General features: G+C 44.3%; 1 protein-coding gene across 2 annotated transcripts in view; it reads right to left on the reverse strand.

Annotated features, from left to right (window-relative positions):
- LOC146864113 (complement component C9-like) overlaps nt 1-20,038 on the reverse strand; it is a 296,668-nt gene that overhangs the window by 191,734 nt on the left and 84,896 nt on the right. For both annotated transcript variants that reach the window (XM_085631143.1, XM_085631145.1), the window contains exons 3-4: nt 10,245-10,389; nt 7,178-7,325 (exon numbers count right to left, since the gene is read on the reverse strand). In XM_085631143.1, coding sequence (XP_085487269.1) covers nt 7,178-7,325; nt 10,245-10,389 — 293 coding nt within the window. The remainder of the gene's footprint in view (nt 1-7,177; nt 7,326-10,244; nt 10,390-20,038) is intronic.

Consider the following 20,038-nt stretch of genomic DNA (forward strand, 5'->3'; position numbering starts at 1 on the left):
GCATGTGGGTTGATGCATGTGTGAGGATATGTCCTCAAGCTTGGTAAAGCCATATTATAATTTTGCTGATGTTTTTCAGCATTGTCAATAAGCACTAGCAAATGTAAAAGTTAACAAACACCTTTCAAAGCCAAGAGTGTCAATGAGATGTCATGCTGTACTTTTTCACTGTTGGGTTTTTAAAACTACAAAACCTCCTGGTTACAAACTCTGAAGTCCTCCTTTATTCACGTGCAATCCAGCTCCTTCAGAAACATCAATAGTAGGCCATTTCCCTATCCAGCCTTTTTTCTCTGATTGTAATTACAGTAGACTGGGATCTTAAATAGTTTTAAAACCAGAGGTTCTAAACAACCTGTAACAATAATAAACATCTTCTTTTTTGAACGGCATAGACTATCTCAGCTGAGGCCCATTTCATTATGTTCAATGCATATAAGTCGTCGGAGAGGACCACGATCTCAATCAATGTAATGATAACATTCAGTTCACGATACACTCTGATGCCAAAGAACTTGCTTTCCTGGACATCAAGATCTACTGTGAGGACAACAAATTGCACACAACACTGTATCGGAAACCTGCTGAACGCAATTCCTTACTCAGATACAATAGCCACCATCCACGCGGCCTGAGGGATAACTTACCTTTTGGACAGTTTTTGAGGATCCGCAGAAACTGCACTAAAAAAGAGGACTACCTTGTCGAATCTGAGGATCTTAGCAACCGACTACTAGTAAGGGGGTATCCGAGGAGATTGGTCAAGAAAGCACGCAAGAGGGCATGGTTCAATCCCAGAGAAACCCTCCTAACGCCCAAGGCCAAACAAGATGGGGCATTGCAGAGAATGATTTGTGTCACCACTTTCTCCACACAGAGCAATGCAATTAAGAAAGTGATCAATCGGCATTGGAAATTGGTGGCTGATGACATCGACCAACCGAACCCGCCGGTGCACTCCTTCAGGAAAGCTAGAAGCGTGAAGGACTATGTAGTCCACTCCTTCCTGGAAACGGCAACAACACCGACCATCCAAGAACTTTGGAGTCTGCCACCAGTAATCAGACATTTTAAGTGTGGTCACTGTAAGGCCTGCGAAACCACTGATACAACAAATATTTTTACATACAGAGGACACTCGATTACTCTTAGTTCATTCACTAATTGTAACTCTCTCAATGTAATCTATGGTATTAGTTGCCCGTGTGGCTTACTCTATATTGGACAGACACAACAGAAGGTCAAATCCAGAATTCTGCAACACCACAGCAGAATCCGGTGTAATGTGGTGGGTGCCCCCCTCGTTGAACATTGTGTCTCAAAAAATCACAAGCCGGATGATCTTAAATGGCTGGTACTTGAAAAGGTGAAAGTGGGTCCCAGAGGTGGCAATTTGTCAGCTATTCTTAATGTAAGAGAATCTAAATGGATGTCATTGATGGACACTGTGGCTAATGGGCTTAATGAACTCGATGGCAGCAACGCCCAATTAGCGGTCCTTCAAATCTAATCTTTTTGTATTAGATCTGGATATGGTATATCTGTTTTTCTTCTCCCCCCTAGGTCAAGGAGTCAACATCTTGTAAATTCATTGTTTACCAATATACACTAATGAGAATTGAGTTCTAGTGTTAAGCCGTTTTAATTAATATGTATACACTATACAAACGATAACGTATACTGTTTGATTTGTTGGGCCATCAATGTTATCGATGTTGTGTGCTAGACTCTTACGGTCATATCATATATACAGGCACATTAGTATGCGCTAGAATGTTTACATTCCTGTCTTGTTTATGAACTGCAATACCTATAGACTTTATTGACTCTGTGATTCCATCCTTCCGTTAACCACCTAACCATAGTCTTTTCTTCATTACGTTTTTTAACCGGCATCTAGCGCCAGCACGGTAACGGAGATCACGTGTTGACCTCGCGTTTCCCGACTTAAAAATACGAGCTCTCGGCGCGCCTCCCTATTCACTTGTGCAGCGGAAGCATAGATCAAGGGTAAGCATATTTTTGAAGCTCCTATTTGACTTCGGGGTTTTTGACAACTATCCGTTAAATCTTGAATTGCCCCGTGTGGCCACTCATTCCAGTGTTACTTGCCCGCATTTTCCCTCAAGTGCCGTGTTACTTCCCGACACTCTGTCTCGATTGAATGCCCCTTAGTTTGCTACCACCGTGATCCTACCGGATTCATGCATGGGACATAGATGTCTCCCGCAACACCTCTCAGAATCATTTCCCATTAGCTTTAAACATGTGGGCATTTCTGGTGACCCTTTCGTATTTTTCGACTGTTCATTTGCAGGGTCTTTTCTTTTTCAACCGATTATTTATTCTCCTCCCTCCCTCATTTTAGATTTACTCCCCGACGGCGAACTAGCGGTGTTTATTTCCCAGCAGTTCGTCCGTCAGAATCACTTTTGAATACCGTCCCGGTATTGCTGATCGCCGAGAACCTTAGGATTCAATCCGACAGAACAGTGTCCTGCGGTAAACCAATTTTTTCGCTTACTGTTGGAGCGATTTTTTTGTACAAATATCGCTTTTCTGTGCTTTGATTTACCTAATTTGATTTGAGGTGTTCACCACTCTCTACGCCCTTGTTGTTACCACCGAGGAGTCTCAACCCCTCTTTCTTTGACGATCTTCGGACGTCCTAGAGGCCTGTCCTTCGACAGACATGGTAACTTCTGTGTACAATTTTAATTCATTTATTTCAGTCCCTCAGAATAGAGATTGATGAGTCTTACACTCGTTCATTTTTGTTTCTTTAGGTGACCACCCTCCATCCATTTTTACCCCAGTCCTGATGAAGACCCCATCTCGTAAGGTCGCATTGAGTACCTACAACACTCAAGGGGTCGAAACGTCGACATAACACCGTTGCCAATATTTTCACCAGTACATGATGCACTGTGATCGTTTATATATGGCATTCCTTAGAACTGTTGATATTGTGACCATGATTTGATCTGTATGTATTATGCGGCAGTGATTTAAGTATGCCGATAAATTTGATTGTAATTTAGTGTATTTATCATTGTGTTCACTTCCTCTCAAATCCCACACTAATTCACTCACTCCCTTACCCCTTTCTCTGGGCACGTGTATTACTTTAACAAATTGTTGCTCAAATTGTGGACTTCATTTAAACATTTAAACCTATTCGATGTGATTAAATGGCATTTGAATTTCCTTGAGTTTTTGGGTCAACTGTTTTTTTAATGTTTTGTTTTGAATGATTTGTATGCTGGGACCACTTTTCTCCATACTGTTCTCTACCCAGGTCCCAGTGACTTTATATGGGTTTACCCTTTTCTTTAACCACGATCGACCAATGGCATCAGAAAAGGGGCCAAAAAATGGGTGTAGCCTGAGTGGGTTGAAGCACTTTTTTTTCAATCAGTAAATATCTTTGAGTAGGAAATTTAGCCCAAAATGAGGAATACATATTTTTCTTCTAAAGTATGTTATGTCCAGCTTGGTAATACCCAAGGATGTCAATTTGGTGTAGTCACAGCTAGTGCCTGATCTCATGCACAGCCCTTGATACCTCTGTGTGTTCTTGGCGGTAGCAGCAGCAACGGAATGTAAACACAGCTTCTTGGTTTCTACTTGGTTTCTCAGCCAATGCTCTTCCAAAATCCTTTCAGCAGCAAATATGACACTGGTTAGGGGCTACATATCATTTACAGGTATATTGTTCCACTGGGAGTAGATTTTCTTCAAATAACTTCCATGGAGCAATATTTTTGTAAACAAAATTTAGGATACAATATGTATGTAATATTATATTCTGATAATGATATCATGGTACCACACCCTTTGGAAGAATAACGTTCCTCTCTTTAATTTGTATCTCTTAGACAAATAAATGTAGACATTATTAAACAGTTTATTTTTTATCTTCCCATGACAAAATAAATCTGTTGGGGATTACTTTTGGGAACAGTTTCTATTCTAATAGGAAAATAGGCCACGCAAAAAGAAGGAACACAAACAAGAATCTCATTATTTTCAACCTACTTCTGGTTTGCACAAAATAATTGAATTTATAGAAACGTTCAATTTGCATGTATGTAGGGGACTAGATGAAAAAGACTTAAAAATAGTACATAATATAAAAGATGCCAGTGTTTTAAGTATATATTGGCTTATTCTTCATGCTGATCCACCCTGACCTTTCAGCACTTCTGTTATGCAGCAAAAGCTGTCCTTGAAAAGGTGACAATTGGTTTCAGGTCTGCTGGTTTCTCTAATTTCCCTAAATCCACCCATGTGGTTGCCCATTCCAACTAGGGGGCAGATTACGATGTCGTCCGGAAAGCATTCCAACCGAATTGGTTCCGGAGTGCTTTCTGAATGAGAACAAAGTCTCCCAATGCAAAAAGTGGGTGGTTGGGGAAAAGCATGTACCCTGTGGCAGGCACTGGAGGGTGCCTGCCACACTGTGCATGCATGGAAAGAGGGAACCCATGGGTACCCCTATGGGACTGATTTGGAGGTCCTCGGATTAAGGGGGGGCTGCTGCAGCCCCCTAAAGTCCAATTTTGGCAGCCGATATGTGTCAGAACAACTGGTTCGGAAAGGCTCTCCGAATCGGTCACCCTAATCGTACGCTGGGAAATGTAGTCCATTGACCACTGCGAATCGCACTCGACCGACCCGGTTGCTTTGAATGCCATTCGCGAACGAGTCGGACTGTCCGAACGCTTTCAGAACATCCTAATTGGTCAGCCGGAAAGGCAAACGAGTCATTCAGAGACACGGCTTCCGAATCGGAATCCACCAAATTGGATGTTGTTCGGAGCCTTTCCGGACGACACCGTTATCGGGGCCTAGGTGTTTGCAAAGAGAAACCTCCTCTCATCTTGGCCATTCAAATGTTGAACCATACTAGGTGGAGGAGCCAGGGTAGTTGGAGAGACACCTAGCCTGAGAAAGTACATTTCAGAGGGGGAGGGGTTTTGCTTTATAATAGTATTCAGCATTGTTTTATGTCAATCTCAAACTATCCCGGCAGTTCCCCTACATTTCCAGCTCACAGCCAAGGCTATCAGAGAAAGCAGTATTTTAAGAATGTGACAGGGAGTCTCAGGCCCGCTGGGTTGTCTGAGCACCATATGACGGAGAGGGGTTCAGGTGAAGGCCAACTACAGTGAGGCTTAGGATGTGTAAACTGGTCAGATAGTCCACACACAAGGCACAAGTTCACAGCTTTTCTGAAAATCATATCGGTGACCTTGTTACTACAAATCTAAGTTTCACAATAGATTAGAAATGTGCCCTTTAGAACAATGTCATAGAGATGAATTCTATACCCAGTTCTGAAACTGAGATACACAAAGGTACTATTTAACAACTCACTGCCAAAATAATTGGCAATGAAAAAATGACATCAACCTCGCAAAAAGCTAATTTATTAATAACTACAACTAAAACATGTGAATTTGCATACCTTATGTTTCATTTCTGATCATTTTTCACCCGGGCCTTGGGTATTCAATGCAGACTTTACAAGTCACTTCAAAATGATAGAGAGGGGCTCCTCCCACATGGCAAAACAATTGTATTCTGACATGTTAGCACTACAGCTGGGCCTGCAGGATTATACAGCGGATTCATTTTAAAATCCCACATGTTGGTATTGTAAGGTATACCTGCATCCTACGTTGTGCATTTTACATGTATGCTACTTCTTCACATTTTGCTCAAATTGACTTGTTTCTCACCTAAAAACTCAAACAAAGCCAATCAGTGTTTGGCAATTGTAGGTCATGTTATAGAGGTAGAGTATTTTGGCCGTCCCCTCACTGTTAAAAGTAAAAATATACCAGCTTTCCACAGCCACAAAATATCAAGGAGACCAGGTAAAAAAGGCACATTTGTACACAAACCTATAATATGTCAAAGTAAACAAGATACCTTCCAGAGTAGGTCACATTTTGTAATCAGATCTCAAAACAAGTTGCTCTACGATCTTCCCATTCTGAACAATTAAAATCCAGACATATTGTTGCACAAACTAAAGCACCCCAATCGGGAATAAACTACAGTATTAAATTGTTGAAGCATCCAAATACAAATTGGCCTCAATGCAAGGTCTATACTTTTTAACAATTATCCTTGAATTGCGGCATCTACTAAAATAAACCATGGCACTGTAAATTAATCCTGGGAAACACAAATCTATATTGGGCTTGTAATTTGTAAGTATTATATTGCACATTTGGAAGTGGGCATCAGTCGATGCTTGTTCTGCACCGAGAAGAGCCCAGACAAAACTAGTAGAAATGCTGGAAAGTGGCAATGTTTGCAAATATTATAGCATGAATAATGATTGTTTTTTAAGGTCTTTATTAGCTTTTTATATTCTCAAACCATAGGCTGAAAATCTAAATCAGTTATTTGAAAATTAATAGAAAGACGTTCTTTTGATTATCCTATAAAGTACCATTCAATATAATAAACCATTTGCCAGTTTGACGATAACTCTAAAACTAACTCTACCGTAGTGAGTGTCACATTAGTTTCCTTTACCCATCACTTTCAACCACATGGAAATGTCATGTTGAAATGTTAATAAAAAGCACAAGTTTAGAGTTAGACGTACACTTGGATATCTGATTTTTAGATGTTCTTCTTCTAAAGAAAATCGGCTAGTACCCCTACATTTCCGTCTGAAGTCCAGAGGAGGAAAGTCCATAGCTGCTCTAGGAACTAAAGCCTGGAACTAATTACCCACTTACCTGAGACTTATACAGACAGAATCTATTTTTAAGAAAAAATTGAAAACTTGTATATTTACAGTTCCAGATAGTTTGGCCCTTTCTCTTATCTAATCCATCCAACACTGTGACACTAGAGACTACTTTCCTCTGACACCAGCCCTCAGCGCCAAGATGCTCCATTGGAGTGAAAGCCTGCGCTTTATAAATTTCATCATTCATTTTCATACTTAGGCTATGATCCTTTTTTTAATACGCCAAAGAGACTAACCTTTAAAAAAATGAAGACCGCATAAAGACAACCACATCATGTTTAATGTCCAATTCAATGGCAGAACAATCAGATCATGTGATAAAACCACATGTTACGTCTTTGATAGGCCTGGGGATAATGTAAGGCATGTTTATTGTATGATTTTATGTAAGGCTAAAGTTACCCATTTCCAGCTGTTCTTCCGAACTCCGACACCTGCAGATCAGGATGAGCACGACAAGGGGATTTGGGTTCATCATCACAGCTTTCATCTGAATAGTCTCCACAATCATTGTCCCCATTGCACACAAGTCTCTTCTTTATACACCGACCTTAAATTAGACAGAGAAAACAAATCATTAGATAATTTTCTTGTCTGTTAACATGTATTAGTATTCCCTAAATGATTTTGTAGTTTTTCAATGTCATCGAAGCCAGTTTACATTTCGTATCATCAGTAAAGCATATCTTATTTTTCTACCTATAAAAATGATATATTTTAAACGTCAAAATTATTGTGATTCAGAAGTTGTAATAAATAGTATACAGCAGAGTAACATGAATTAATTCAGTTGTTCATGATCACAGAAAAAAAACATACTCACCATCTAAAATCTAACATCGGGATTTCTTCTTAGAGATAATCTGAAAGCAAGCAATCCAGAACCCCAACACCTCCAATGTTAAACATGTTTTATGTCTGAATTTACTAGAGTAGTTCACTGAAGACTCCACTGTTTTAGGATCATTATGCAGTGCCTTCATGCAGAAAAGAAAGTACATAAGCACTATATCTGGCACAGAGACCGACCGAGTAAGTATTGAGACATTAACAAAATACCTTTAACAGGTGGTGGTCCTCCCCTTTATTTAAAAACCTGTTTCTGTTTGAGAGGTTTGTCTACTGGGAATACACAGTCACTGTTGAATTGATGACATTCTGCACAATGGTGGAAAATATGACTTAAGCCCTAAGAAGAGGGAATGAAACAAGCAGAGAGGACCTGCCTACCAAAATTATCTGGTTAACATAGCAGCCGGCAGCTTCCAGGAGCCGTCCGCTGCGTATGAAAGAATGGACCACAACACATTGGTACAATCCCAGCATATACAGTGCTTTTTCTGCCTCTGTTCACTCTTGAACACAGAGCCAACAAAGCAAGATCCTATATTGTCTCCACACTGGCTTATTGCAACACTGTGTGAGTAGGCATCCACTGGTTAAAGGGCAGTGCTGTAAGAACGTGCCCTTGTGGGATCCTCAAGGAGTGCTTGGGGCTGGAGGTCTCAACAAACATACGTTTTTACTTCTCTCGGAGAAACAACGAGATGACTAGTGTTCTGTGGTAATCAATTGCACAAGACATTGATGAGAATCAATAGGAAAAGGTCTCCCTTGTCTGCAATTCAAAGTATGAGTAGAGTACCACAGTTCTGATTGTTTCAGAATTGCACTGAGGTGGGATCCCAAATAGCGACCCATGATTTTATATTATTTCTTTATTATGATCGTGCCAGTCATTTACCAGGGTATTAGAGTGATAGTGTGATCATTTGCCTGAGATTGATTATAGTTCCTTTAATAATGTGAGGGCGGGGGGGGCTGGCCAGTAGTAGTGAACTCCCTCAGTGCGGTTTTGGTGATGCACGTGTTGTATCAAATGGTCCTGATCTAATTGATTATAATGATTCTTGAATGCAAGTAGATGACGGTGGTGCTTTTATCTTGAAAAATGTATTTACATATCCATTTAACTTTCATGCAAACTGTGCACATGAAAGCAAACTGAATTAACTCAGTAAATAAGGATAGCAGAATTCCATGTCAGAGGCTTAATAAACCTACAAACACAAAAAAAAAGAAAGAAAGAAAGAGAGGAAGAAAGAAAGAAAGAAAGAAAGAAAGAGAAAGAAAACGGTTTTGAAGACTGAGCGGCACTCCCTGATATAAAACGGTGGGAACATTTTCAGGAATCCCAGGTTACCCAGGGGTTACTGGCTTCCAACTGTACCAACCACAGCCGTTTATTGTTGGTGGTTTGGAGGTTTATTATAGTGTTTACACCAAAACTGATCCCCAGAGCACCAGACCCTCAGAATAACACAGTACAACTGTCCAAGGCTAAATGAGACAACTAATATCAGTCGATAATTCCTTGATCTGCCAGTGCTATCACTTAGATAAAAAAGTAATTTAACCTGGGCATACAATGTAATATTATACAGAAGTGTTCCACCGCAATACTATGGTATACAGTTAGTCATATAATTCTAAAAATACGCTGGGGCAGCTGGTGCTGACTTAGGCTGCTGCCAGGGGACAGGTATCACTATTTTCATTGCAAGTTGAAACATGTTGACCTCACGGGGAAAAGGAATTGTGTGTTCTATTCAGGTGTCCCCTACACTCTCTGTAACCTTTCCCAAAGGATTGAGTTGAGGGTGAGACATCCAAAAATTCATGCAATGTCCTGTCTATCCCCTGTACATTGTCTTTACATCCATGCAGGCTGTGGCTACTGCTGCCAGCTGGGGGAGGTGGACTTGCCTGCTTCTGGTAGTGAGTTTTCTACACAGCCGAACAAGTGGAATTGCACTGACTCTGCCCCAGCCTGTCTGACACATGTGCAAGCCTCTGGTGGAAGAAGATGGGCCGGTATGGGTGCTGGTGGAAGAGGAGACAGCGCTCTTCTGTATCCAGAAGTAATCAGGTGAATCCTTACTGTGGGATCTTCCTCTGGTTTAAACATTAAACCTCCAACCAAACAAAATGAAGAACCAAGGTCATAGTGATGGTCTAAATGGAGGTTGAAGTAATTTGATGGTGGAGAGTGATCTGGGGCTAGTGCCAAGGCTCACAAAGTGCAGTAGTTTCTACTGATGTGACCTCCATACTGACGTGACCTCCAAATCTACTAGTGACTTTCTTAGTGCCAAGTCATTTCATGTGCTATTTCTTTCCTGAGGGAAGACCATGGGATTAGACAGAGCTTTCCCAGACCTCTCAGCTGTCACAGGTGCTTCTCAATCTAGGCACACTGTAGGGGCACTTGGGTCTTAATGAACCATCAGACATCTTGGAGGTACAGATTCATCCCTCAATTGCAGCGGAAACTCTTGCATCTTTCCTGCCACAACTGCTATCAGTTCTCCTTACCTATAATTTAAGTGGACACACAATTCATTTGTCGGCCCATGATCTTCAGGCCAAAAATGAACAGAAAAAGAGGAAACAATGACTAAAACTGTACCTGAATCACATTCAAAATCATTGCCGCATTCAATTGGTTCTTTCTCACAGGGTTTGGTAGGTTTGCAACTTCTTGATTCCCCCAAAGAATCAAGACATCTTCTGCCACCGTACTGACCAAATTTCAAGATGCTTCTGGAGCGGAACTAATGAAAGAGAAAAGGCTTATTTAAGTATTAAGCACTTGTTGACATTTTTATAAAATCTCGGAGAAACAAAATGTGGAATACAAATGTGAGAATGAAATTCAAGATGAATGTCCATACCATTTGCTAGAAAACAATTCATAAAATGCTTTTGGTTTATTTTTAACAGTTTTTCAAAACTGACTTTTACACACAATGATTTTTCCAAAGGCTGACATGATTCCTGATTGTCCCTTATTTGTATTCCCTTTCCTTCCCTCACTGTACTGTTACTCCATGTTTTTTTATTTCCACTCACAGGGAACCGCCCAAGCCCCCCAGAGTTGTGTTTTTTCTTGCCTTTTACAGCTGCTTCTCTTTTTTTTTTTTTGTTCTTTGGGAGTTTTATATAGCGCAAACTAGACCCGAAGGTATAAGGTATCAGAGCGTTTTACGTGAGCACTAGTTGCATTACGGACAGGCACATTAATGTTTGTTGGCCCTTGTAATGAGCTCAGCACCGCTCTGCAGGTGATGGGATGACCTGGAAACTGTAACCTGTAACACACTCTGGCCATAAAATAAAGGGCTGTGCTTCTTGTCTGCAGCCGCGGTGCGCCAGACTGACCTTGCGGCCTGGGGCCAATTAGGCCACGCCCTTACACTGATGTCGAAGGTGGGGACCCCGTCCACCCTGCCAACCGCAGCCCAGCACTAGCACCAGCTTTGCTGGCAGCCTCCCACACGCATCGCAAGTCTGTCACGAATGCCATTGCGTTCCTACTTTTGGTGCAGGCGCAGGTGCAGCTGCGCGGTAGGCCCACTGAAGCCAGCAATGCCCTCGGCACAGTCTTCGCTGTGCGGCATTGTCTCCTGCCTACCGGAATTCTGTGGCTCCAACCGACGTCAATACATCACCAGCCAGACGCGGGCACTTGGCCCTCATCTGCGCCCACACTATCTTCCAGCCATGGCTGATGAAGCAGGTAATGCTTGTCCGCAGCAGGCGTAGCCTCCCGCCCCACCTACAACCCAGCAGACACAAGTCAGCATGCTGCCGCCGTTCAGTAAACTTGCGGAATCCGCCACCGCCTCTCCTCGCTGGAAGACATGGATTGGGAGGCTGGACAACTACCTCATCGTGACCCGGGAGAACGATAGCACATTACGCTGGGGAGGAAATCTACAAACTTTTCGAGCACCTACCCAACACAGGAGTAGCAAATGACTACAATGCAGCCGTCAGAGCACTCAATGTGCTCTTTGACCCACAATTAAACCTGGACTACGAGCGCTTCAAACTCCGCCAAGCTCGCCAACGGGAATGGGAGTCCATGGACACCTTCTACACATGTGTGTAAGAACTAGCCAGCACATGCACTGCTGACGATCAACCCAAGGAGGTGAGAGTGCAAATCATACAAGGCTGCCGAAACAAAACACTGAGAGGCCTCATCTTACGCCAGCCTGACATAGCCCTGGAGGACATCCTTATTCTGGCACGGTCTCATGACCTATCCAACGCCAGAGCAACATAAATGGACATCGCCATCATGCAACAACCGAAATATCCCATGTATATGTGGAAGAGGGAACTGGCCTTGACAAATAGCTAATCCTCCGCCAGGGTCCCGATGCGGGTACTGTCGGAGAGAACACTCCCTGGAAGAATGCCCAGCGCAAGGATGAACATGCTCCAAGTGTGGCACCCTGGACCACTTCACCACCGCATGCAGAGGTGGGCCAAGGAACAGAAGCAGACGAGGCAGACGGTCACTATTGAAGTCAGTACGGCAACTGAATCTGGAAGACCCAGAACCCAAAGGAGCATCCAAAACATCACAATGTCATTACCACCGCCTAGAAGACTCGTCCCCAGATGATGAAGAAGAAACATTCCTCATCTCATTTGCAGGTAACCTCAAGCAACTCAGGCGACCACAACCTACATGCATGGTTGAAGTAGCAGGATCCAGTATCAAAGCCATGATTGATACAGGTGCATCTGTTAACGTAATAGGATCCAGCAAAATTGGCAACACCATCACGCCCTCCGCTGTCCCCAACTAACACCAAGATATTCACATATGGAAGCCAGACACCCTTACTACTAAAAGGCAAAAAGTCCGTCCAGCTAAGAGTGCAAGACCAAGAAACCACGACCACCTTCCACGTGGTCGATAGAGAGGCAGATACCCTCGTCAGAAGCCACAAAGCAGAGGACCTAGGCCTGGTCACTTTTGCATACGCTGTAAAGTTTTTCCAGACTAATGAGATTTCGGACTAGAGTCCTCACCTGTTCACAGGGCTCAGGTGTTTGAAGGCTTCGTCAAAATGCATATTGATCAACCTAGCAAGCCATTAGCCCTCCGGCACCTACTAATACAATTACACCTGAGGTCCTTGGTCGAACAAGAACTACACAAACTTAAACGACAAGGAGTAATAGAGAAGGTTTCTGGTACGAAGCCTTGGGTGTCACCGCTGAAAAGCCAAAACAACCCGGCAAAATATGGCTGTGCCTCCTGAATCAGGCGATTAAAAGAGATAGACACATAAAGCCCACATTGGACGACATAATAGCCGACCTCAATGGCTCACGAAGGTTCTCTAAATTGGACCTCAATGCTGGCTACCACCAACTAATGCTGGCAGAGGAAAGCTGTTGTATAACTACATTCTCGATGCACTTAGGACTACGCCAGTACAAACGCTGAACTTTGGAATCTCATCGGTGGCAGAATTTTTTCAGGATGCGATTCGAGAAACACTGTCTGGCCTGCAGGGGGTACTGAATGTTAGTGACAACATTTTGATTCATTCATCATCTCTTGAAGAACATCACCAGCACCTTAGAGCAGCATTGAAGCAGCTGGCTGATCACAGCTTACACTACATAATGACAAGTGCTCATTCTTTCAGAACTCCATTGAGTTCTTTGGTTACGTGTTCAACCAGGAAGGAGTTCAGGTAGACCCTTGCAAGTACCATGCCGTCAAGCAAGCACCAGCTCCGATCACCATTTATTTATTTTATTTATTTATTTATAAAGTTTTATATAGCGCGAGCAAGATCCCAAGGGATGTCAGAGCGCTTTACAATCAAACTAGAACTGGAAGGCTAATAAAGTAACAACCGCAAGTTAAAAACACAAATGAATCGTAAGGTGCATGAAAATTCACATAGAAGTTATGTTAAACAAAGTACAGTGTAACGACAGAGGGACACAGTATGTCAAAAAAAAAAAAAAGTATAGTAGTAAATGTTGAACAATGGAAGTAGGAACAATGTCAACGGGCCAAGGGGTTAGCCCAATTACTGAAGGAGTTTATTCACCAGGAATCTTTTGACTTCCAGTTTGAACACCGTTGTTCTGGTGATTCTGCGTATTTCTGGTGGAAGAGAGTTCCATATCTTTGGAGCCGCGCCGGAGAAGGCTCTGTTAGAGGTTCTCTTTTTGTTAAGGATAGGTGGTTTCAAGAGTAAGGTAGTAGCGCTTCTAGAGGCTCTTACACCACAATATAGTTCAAGTTTTGCGCCAGATACCTGGGCGTCTTGAAGTGGATAGCTTTGTGTGTCATCGTGGCAATTTTTAGCTGGATTCGTGCTTCATAGGGGAGCCAATTTAGAGTTTTTAGGACTGGTGATATGCGCTCATTGCGTTTGGTGCCTGTAACCAGCCTAGCAGCAGCATTCAGTGAAGCCCTTAGCAGAGCCAGGGTGTATTTGGACAGGCCACAGAGGGTAGCACTGCCATAATCTAGGATCGGTAGAACAAGCGCTTGAACCACCTGCTTGAAATCCTTAAGTGGAAGGAAAGGTTTGATGTTTCTGAGTGTCCTTATCAAGTGGTTTGCTCCTTTACATCTATTGCTGATATGATTTTTCATATTCAGGTTCTTGTCCATGGTGACTCCTAGAGATTTGGCTGAGTTTACAATCAGCGGAGTGCAGTTGAAAGCAGTGAGGTGGCTCAGCCAGAGGTCAAGATTGGGGGTGTGATTCTGAGGGGAGACGAGCAAGAATTCAGTTTTTGAGGTGTTGAGCAGGAGATGGTTCTCAGTTAACCAGTTTTGAGTATACGTTAGGATGGTGTTGAGTGAGATGAGGTTTTCCGGGGATGAGATTTTCAAGTAGAGTTGCGTGTCGTCGGCATACATGTGGAAATGAATATCCATGGAGTTAAGTGCGTTAGCTAATGGTTCCAAGAAAAGGTGGAAGAGGATAGGAGATAACGCAGATCCTTGGGGGACCCCCATGAGAACAGGCGAAGGCTTGGAGAGAGAGTGATTTGCCTTGACTCTTTGCGATCTGTGATGGAGGAAGGACGAGAACCACTGTAGCACCTGATCACCAAAACCCATCCTGTTTTGCAGGATGGCTAAGAGGTTGTCAAGAGTGACTGTGTCAAAAGCAGAGGAAAGGTCAAGGAGGATCAGGAGGCAGGATTCGTTTTGATCGAGAATCTTTAGAATATCATCCATAACATGAATGAGGGCCGATTCAGTGCTATGCCCCGTCCGAAAGCCGGATTGATGTTGGTCCAAGAGCTGGTAGATCTCAATGTGAGCACAGAGTTGGGACTGAACGCATTTTTCAAGGAGTTTCGCAAGGGTGGGTATGTTGGAGATAGGTCAAAAGTTATTGAGGTCTGACCTATCAGCGTTAGGTTTTTTTAGTATAGGGGATACTTGGGCTGCTTTTAAGCAATCAGGGATTGTGCCTTGTGACAGAGACGCATTTACAATCCTTGTCCAGGTAGGGATGAGTGCATTCATGATTTCCTTGAAAATGGATGGGGATAACGGGTCACTGAAGTGGTTAGAAGGGTTGATATTCAGGAGAATCTTTTTGATGTCTTGTTCACTGAGCGGGGTAAAGGTGTCCCAGGCCGCATTGTTCTTAGGGATCAGGGGGGTAGAGTTGAGCTTTTCAAAGAGGACAGGTGGAGAGGCTGCCCTGGAGGAGAGGAGTCCAGCATTCTTAGCAGCGAGGTCAGATGATATGAGTTTAGATTTCTCAATGAAGAAAGAAGCAAGATTGTCACATGAGGGTGTACTGCTTCCAGGTTGGACCTACAATTGATTGCTGTTTGACCAATTCGAAAAGTTTCTTGGGGCGGTTTGCCGCTTGATCTAATTGGTGTCTGAAATAGTTAGACTTGGCTTTCCTGATTTGTTTGTAGTAAAGGCTCCTGGCGTCTCTTAGGAGTTTGAGTTGGTGCGAGGAGGGATTCGATCTCCAGGAGCGTTCAACTGCCCTAAGGTTGCGACGTTCCGTGTTTAGGTTTTCATTATACCACGGTTTGGATATTTTAGTTGAGGCATTTTTATGTTTGAGTGGAGCAATGTCATTCATGATGTTGGAGATGGTCACATTTTAGGAGTCAGTGAGTAACTGCTCCTCCATCAGGTCCGCTTGAGAGGAGAGGGTCGATGTACAGAGGGCGGCTAGCTCAACAGGGTTTACTAGTCTGAGGTCCCTTTTCCATATCTTTGATTTCGTTGGTTGGGCCTTCCACAATTGTACCTCCTTCTTGATAAAAAAAAGGATGCAGTGGTGGTCTGACCAGTCACATGGGGTAATAGAATCTAAGGTGACGGTCTGCCCGTTCGAAATAATGAGGTCAAGAATTTTTCCTTCATTATGGGTTGGTTGGTCACAATGCTGGGTCAGATCCTGATCAATTAGAAAGACTTTAAGGCTTGAAACTGCAGGGTCTATGGAGTTAGCCCAGTGCAGATTAAAGTCACCAAGGAAGATTTGGGACACGGCTGAGTCAACATTGCTAGAAATGATTTCAAATAATTCCTCAATGAAGGGGAGATTGTCTCCTGGGGTGTGGTAGAAAGTGTGAAGTTTGCAGACCGGTAGGTTCTTACTTGAGATGTTGAGACAGAGATATTCACAGGAGGAGGGCGCAGAGGACTCAACGGGAGAGATCGAAAGTGTGTTTCTATGAATACAGGCTAAGCCCCCACCCAATTTCCCAGCTCTGTCTAACCTACTAATATCATGAGTGGGAGGTACTAGGATGTCGAGAATCTGAGTGGAAGCGGGATTTAACCAAGTTTCAGTGAGGATGAAAATGTCTAAGTCCAAGTGTTGTATGAGATCGAAGATATCAGTGGTGTGTTTACTGGCTTATCTGCAATTTAGAAGTACACATTTAATTTGTAGTGGCTTTGAGGTGGGAGGAGTCTGGGTGATATTCACATGAGTGAGGTTGATCTTATTGCTGCCTCTGGGATTGATAGGCGGTCCTCTATTTGAGTTAGAAAGGATGTACTGTATTTGTCTCGGCGGGCTCCTGTTAGGGTTGGACCAAGTTGGGTAAGAGTTGAGCAGGTCCTGTAGCTCTGAGGACGCAAGGTAGGTCACATATCTTCTAGGGCGGGAGGTGTCATTAGGTAGGGGAATGGATTTCATGATGGAGGAAGGTAAAGGCTTGACCAATGAGTATCTATCACAAGATGGAGCATTAGACAGGTTGGCAGCGGTGAGGAAGGATCTTAGCATGGGGAAAAGGTAATTTGAGAGGGCTTTCAAGCCATGTAGCTCAGATGTTAGAAGGTGCAACTGAAGATGAATCTCATCTAGGTGCGCCACCAAGTCTGTGTGTTGAGCGAGAGGAGGCGAGTGTGAAAGTGAGTCTATTAGTAAGGGGAGGTCTCGGTGACTACCTACAAGGTCCGAGGTGGTGGGCGGGAGATCCTGTGGAGGAAGGTGGTCATAGGACTCTGACTGAGATCCAGGAGCTTTTGAAAATGAGGTAGGTGTCTTAGTGAGGGGGGAGTGATCGTTAGGCTGAGGGTTAGGACAAGGACTCAACAGATTGCTTGACGTTGACTGATCATGTTCGGTGGAGGGCATTTGCTTGGATTCTAGCCTCTTAAGAGACACCGGGGGGGGCTGGAGGAAGATGACTGAATAATTGGAGGCAAGGCAAGATGCATACCCTGGGTGCTCTCTAATCGGGGGACAGATAGGCTCGGACTGGCTAGATGTGCGTCGGGACTCGATAGTTGGGGTGCAGCAACCTGGGATGGGACCCCTCTGTGGTGAACAGGTGGTGAGGCGTGATTTAGATGGAGATGTGGAAATGGGCTTCCTAACGTAGCAGGGAGTGGACTCGCCGGATCCAGAGAGATGTTAAGGTGAGTCTGGGTGACATTGGGTTTCGAGGAAGCCGCGTTTTTGAGTGACAGGAAGATGTTGGTTATCTTCAGTAGATTGACATGAGACGCTTGGATTAGGATGATACCATTGTTATAGAGGGTGATGGTGGTATTAGCGTTGAGTGAAGATGAAGGGGCTGTTGTGAGCTTGATACCATGAGGTGTTTTCTTAGAACTTGTTATTCGGAGCATAGAGTAGAAGACTTTTCGCCAGCAAGCTCTTTTCCTGGTGTAGAAAATAAGGTAATTGACTTTGGTACCATTGATAGTGGAAAAATAGACATCAGAGATTAAAGTTTCGGGCCAGGCCCTGAGAAAGTGATGCTAATATTTCTTGGCCGCATTTTTCGATAGGTTGGGTGGGTAGTTGATGATGGAAGCGTTGGAACCAGAGGGATCCGGAATCAGGACCATTGTGAGAAAAGTGACTATTGACCCATGGATATGGGGAGGATGGTGTTAGCGTGAGGAAAGCTGGCACCATAGAGTGGGAAGACACCAACCAAAAAGCAGTGTGTGTTGGCAACGACAGCAGGACCACTCCCGGAAGCAATCCAACAGCAGGGGGTGAAGAACAAATTTTTCACTTAATATGCACAGTCAATATGTATGGCTATTAATTCAACTCAACTGCCCATTCCAAGATGGCCGCCAAACTATGTATGGCTATTAGTTCAACTGCCCAATCCAAGATTGCCACCAAACTAAGCTGGTGACAGTTGAGCCGGCTCCTTTCTATTTCCATGATCATCTGAACAAAGGGACCGGGGAGGAGGGGTAGCCAGCTACCATCCCAGAAACAAGATGGTCGCGACGAACAGGAGCAATCAGTACCCAATTCAAAACATAAAGTGGCAAAGAATGCATCAGGAAGTCATGGGGGCAAAAGGAAACTGTTGCTCCAGTGCAGAATTCAAGCAGTGTCTATGAGCCAACAGTGCAATTAAACCAATGAACAGAACGCGCCCCGCCTTCAGCTCTCAGACACTCCAGGCTCCCACCCCGTACATGTGGAGCGACATCCGCAGTCAAACTCAGATCCCCATCCATCACCCGCAATGTGGGAGGCTGCAAGGCGGAGGGGAGGGACGCGAGAAGATCGGGACACAAGGAATACAAGGAACATCCCACCTGTGCACGACGTCGCAGCACAAGGGCATGACGGGGCTCCCGCAGTGAGAGGCAGCACAGAGCAGCGGCAAGAGCGAGAGGCAAGCACCAACACCTCCCAGCGCCGAAGTGGATCGGCGCCACCAGCGATCCGGGGGTCCACCGCAACACAGCCACGAGAAACCAGCAAAAGGCTTCAACCATCCGGTCACAGCAATCCCCAACCGAGTAGCCGCCCCATCACGGAGACGGCACCGAGAAGACCACGTTACCCCATGTGACCCACGCAGCGCCGGGGGCCTCGGGTCCAAGCCTCCGGGACGGATCACGCTGGAGGGCTGAGCAAAAGGTGAGAAACGGGTCGCTGCGATAGCGACCAGCCGCCCGACCGTAGGGTGTTCCGATGAGGGATGCATGTAGGGCAACCAACAGGGACACACAGGGATATCCACCAAAAGGTGAATCCCAAGTCCCGGAGCTCCTCTGTCAAGCTCCTCCATGGCGGCCATCTTGGTGTGAAGATGTGTCTGAAATGCACAGATTTCTGGGAATGGCCATGTACTGTGGCCGGTTCATTCCCAATCTTGCAACCATGGCTGAACCTCCCCGGTCCCTAACTAAAAAAAGACACTGCATGGATGTGAGACCGTGGCGAAGAAGAGGCTTTTCACAACATCAAGGAGGCACTGCTCAGCAAGACAACTGTGGCCTATTTTGATGCCAAGAAAAACACATAACTACTGGTCAATGCCAGTCCTGTAGGCCTGGGGGCAGTGATCACCCAAGAGGTGGAATCAGGAAAATGGCCACCCTATGCATTCGCCAGCAAAGCCCTCATGCCAATAGAAGCATGATACCCTCAAACAGAAAGGGAGGCACTTGCAATCAAGTGGCATGCAGCCATTTCTTCCTCTTCCTCAGTGGGACAACCATTTTGTGTAGTCACTGACCACTAGCTGCTTGTTCCCTTATTCCGATGTAATGCACCACACCCTCCACTGTGAACTGAACACTAGGCGACCCAGTCACAACACTACCAAATGGAGCTACTCTACAGACCAGGAGCAAGAAACCCTCTGACTTCTTTTAGGGCCACCCGGCAATTCAGGCGACAGGTGACACCAACACCACCACCACCACGGAAGACTATGTAAATATGGTGTCTCAAGGAGCATGTCCACACTCATTCAGGAAAGGCAGCAAGGCGACTGGAGTTGACCCAGTCATGATGATAGTTTGGACGCCGTCCAACAAGGATGAAATTAAAAGAAATAAAAAAGAGATTTAGATAGCTCATCAGGTAAAAGAAGCCATAAAATCTTAATTCAAAGTCAGAGATTAAACAGCCGTGTTTTTAATGCCTTCCTAAGAGCCAACAAGTG

This window comes from Triturus cristatus, chromosome 2_1, assembly GCF_964204655.1.
Source record: "Triturus cristatus chromosome 2_1, aTriCri1.1, whole genome shotgun sequence".
NCBI lineage: Eukaryota > Metazoa > Chordata > Amphibia > Caudata > Salamandridae > Triturus > Triturus cristatus.